This window comes from Micropterus dolomieu, linkage group LG09 (genome assembly GCF_021292245.1).
Source record: "Micropterus dolomieu isolate WLL.071019.BEF.003 ecotype Adirondacks linkage group LG09, ASM2129224v1, whole genome shotgun sequence".
NCBI lineage: Eukaryota > Metazoa > Chordata > Actinopteri > Centrarchiformes > Centrarchidae > Micropterus > Micropterus dolomieu.
In genome coordinates, this window is record NC_060158.1 from 6,024,323 (window position 1) to 6,026,922 (window position 2,600).

Sequence of the window (2,600 nt, forward strand, 5' to 3'; positions counted from 1 at the left end):
GTGGATGTGGTGCGACATGGTTTGGATGGTAACGCCGGCTTCTCCAGGGAGGACGCAAGTCGAGGGGAGAGATAGCTCGCAAGCGCATCCTCCACCCGAGGCATCCTCCCATAACCACGGTCCCTAACCCCCATCACATTACTGTAGTTCAGTGATCGGGGTGTGGAAAGCCATGTAGAGAAGGGTCTGCCCCATGATTACTCAGTTCATCATGTAAATCAGGAAAGAATGGCAGAGACCGGCGTGGAGGTGGCGTGTGGTGCTTAAGAAACCTTTCATCAAGCTACCACTAGCCTGTGGTGTCTGCTCCTTTGGCCAGTTGATGTTGAGCTTAGCCACGGCTCTAGTCACCACCTCCAGCAGCACGTCATAGTCGGGCGCCGCCAGATGACGCCGCCCCGACACCCGGAAGTCATCGTCCACTGCGCTGAGCACATCCGCCTCCTCGGAGTCGGATTGCTGCAGCGTCTCCGGATCCAAACCGCGAGCGGGAGAAGCCGAGAACGGGCTCCCGAACGAGGAAAGGAAGCATCGGAGCCAGCGGATGAAGGTCGGGAAAAAGCCTCAGCCGTCCCGAAATCCTACGACAGATCACGCTGTGAACCCCATGAGTGAAGCCGCCGGGCCGCCTCAGCGGCCGCAGGGCCCACGCCACGGGGAGAACACATTCGGCCATCCTCGGAAAAAGAGAGCCATGCTGTACCTCAGTACCCGCACGGAAAGGGCTTCGCAACGGCGCAGGCAGCCCCCTCGAGAGCTGCCCGTGCGTGCTCCATCCCCAAACATGAGACACACATCTCATGAGAATCTCCATCCGTGATGTACCGAGGGCAAGAAAAAAACACACCTTCTGTACATCTGGTTGCCGGACATGCTGGTAGACTTCTTCTTCAGGTAAGACACACTGCTTGTAGGACTGGAGCTTTCTTCAACAACATACAGAGCGCCTGCTGAATAGAAAAAAGCTAATGATGAGTGTGTACAGGTGTGCTTTATACTCCTCCGGTTATTCCGTCACACCTTACCGTTCTAGCAACAAGCCAATAGGATTGGAGTGATTTCATTCACGTTCAGACCTGCTCCGCCTAGAGGCGTCCCCATAGTGTCGTAACCGACGCAGTTCGAGTTCCCTCGAAGGGGAACTAAATATACACGCTGCATGTGAGTTTAATTTTATTTTCTATATTAAACAGCTTATTTTCTATTTGATTATATTACATCACTTATGGTTTCTATTTTATACTATAAATTGGGACCAATTCTTCTTCTTTGTTGGTTTGAATTAATAATTTGAACACACTTACAAAGTGGGTGGTTTTGCTGTTAATTTTCATATTCAAGTAACCACTGACTTAATTTTATATCCTGTTGTCAGAGGGTTTGTGGGTTACAAATGTTTGAGTACCAATACTCAAGTAGTAACCAATGACAAAAACATCTGACCCAGTCTCTATGTGTATCTCATTCTGATATCTTATCTATTTATCTAAACTGAAGAAATATCATAGAAAAATGTAAGACACATTTCTATATTAAAGATAAATTAAGCAATATTTTAATTTGTCATGTAGGCCTAGTCATTTAGTCCATCCATCAATCCGTCAACTGCTTATCCTGTGTACAGGGTTGCTGGGTAGTCATTTCGTACAGTTTCTTATTTAAGATCTTTTAAAGTTTTAACAGAGTAAACTGTGTGTGAATTTTCTCAAATAAAATATTGTTTATTTCAGAAACATCCACTGTCCTCTGCTGTCTGAATGCATGTAGATTATATTTCTGTGTTATAGCTGTAGTGTTTCTGTGTCCAATACCTAGTCATTAAGCTGATACTGATATTAATACTTAGAAATTATAATTAATTATAGACATCAAAAATCGAATAGGCCTATATCAGTGGAGTATTGTTTTAAATATATAAACAACATAAACTAGCCTATTTGCTGTTTGTGATCAAAATATATAATGAGCAAAACATTTCAGTTTAAAAATAAACCTGTCAGCGCTCTCTGGTGGACAAACTATGATATACATTAACTGTCTCAAACCCCCAGTTTGTTACCTGTCACTTATCAGCCGACATCTAGCCTAGCTAGACTAGTCCTATCAGCGAAATGATAGCCTATATTTCTGTAATAAACTAATTTCAGCGAAATGTATCAGTGGCTGGCTAGGCTACTAATCAACATGCTTCATACCGTAGGCTGAATATAATAAATAGGCCTGATGTTAATAGCCTAACCATAAAAAAACACATCATCAACTGTCTTGTCAGTGTGGTTAAACATAAAAATCCAAACGTTACTTTCCTAGAATAGCATTTTTATTATCTAAAAGGAAGTCCTGAAACTAAACATCAAAGTAACATAGGCTACATTCAGATGTGCCTACAATATCCCTATGAAGACAGAATTTTTGTTTTACAATCAACCGATTTAAAAGTTTTACCTGCTGCAGCGAAATGTAGGCCTAGACCTATTCCCAGGAGGGCCAGGAAAACCAGGATCTTCATTGTTAGGTTACATATCGCATCAAAAGCTTCGACTTTTGACTAACGATCAATATGTTTATCTCCAGAGAAGCACATAGGATTACAGTTCGTC

At 43.1% G+C, this 2,600-nt stretch overlaps 1 protein-coding gene across 1 annotated transcript in view; it reads right to left on the minus strand.

The window, feature by feature from the left end:
- The window catches only part of LOC123976751 (H-2 class I histocompatibility antigen, Q9 alpha chain-like), a 28,676-nt gene extending 26,076 nt beyond the window's left edge, over positions 1-2,600 (minus strand). The window contains exon 1 of the mRNA XM_046059098.1: positions 2,446-2,600. Coding sequence (XP_045915054.1) covers positions 2,446-2,509 — 64 coding nt within the window. The 5' untranslated portion in view covers positions 2,510-2,600. The remainder of the gene's footprint in view (positions 1-2,445) is intronic.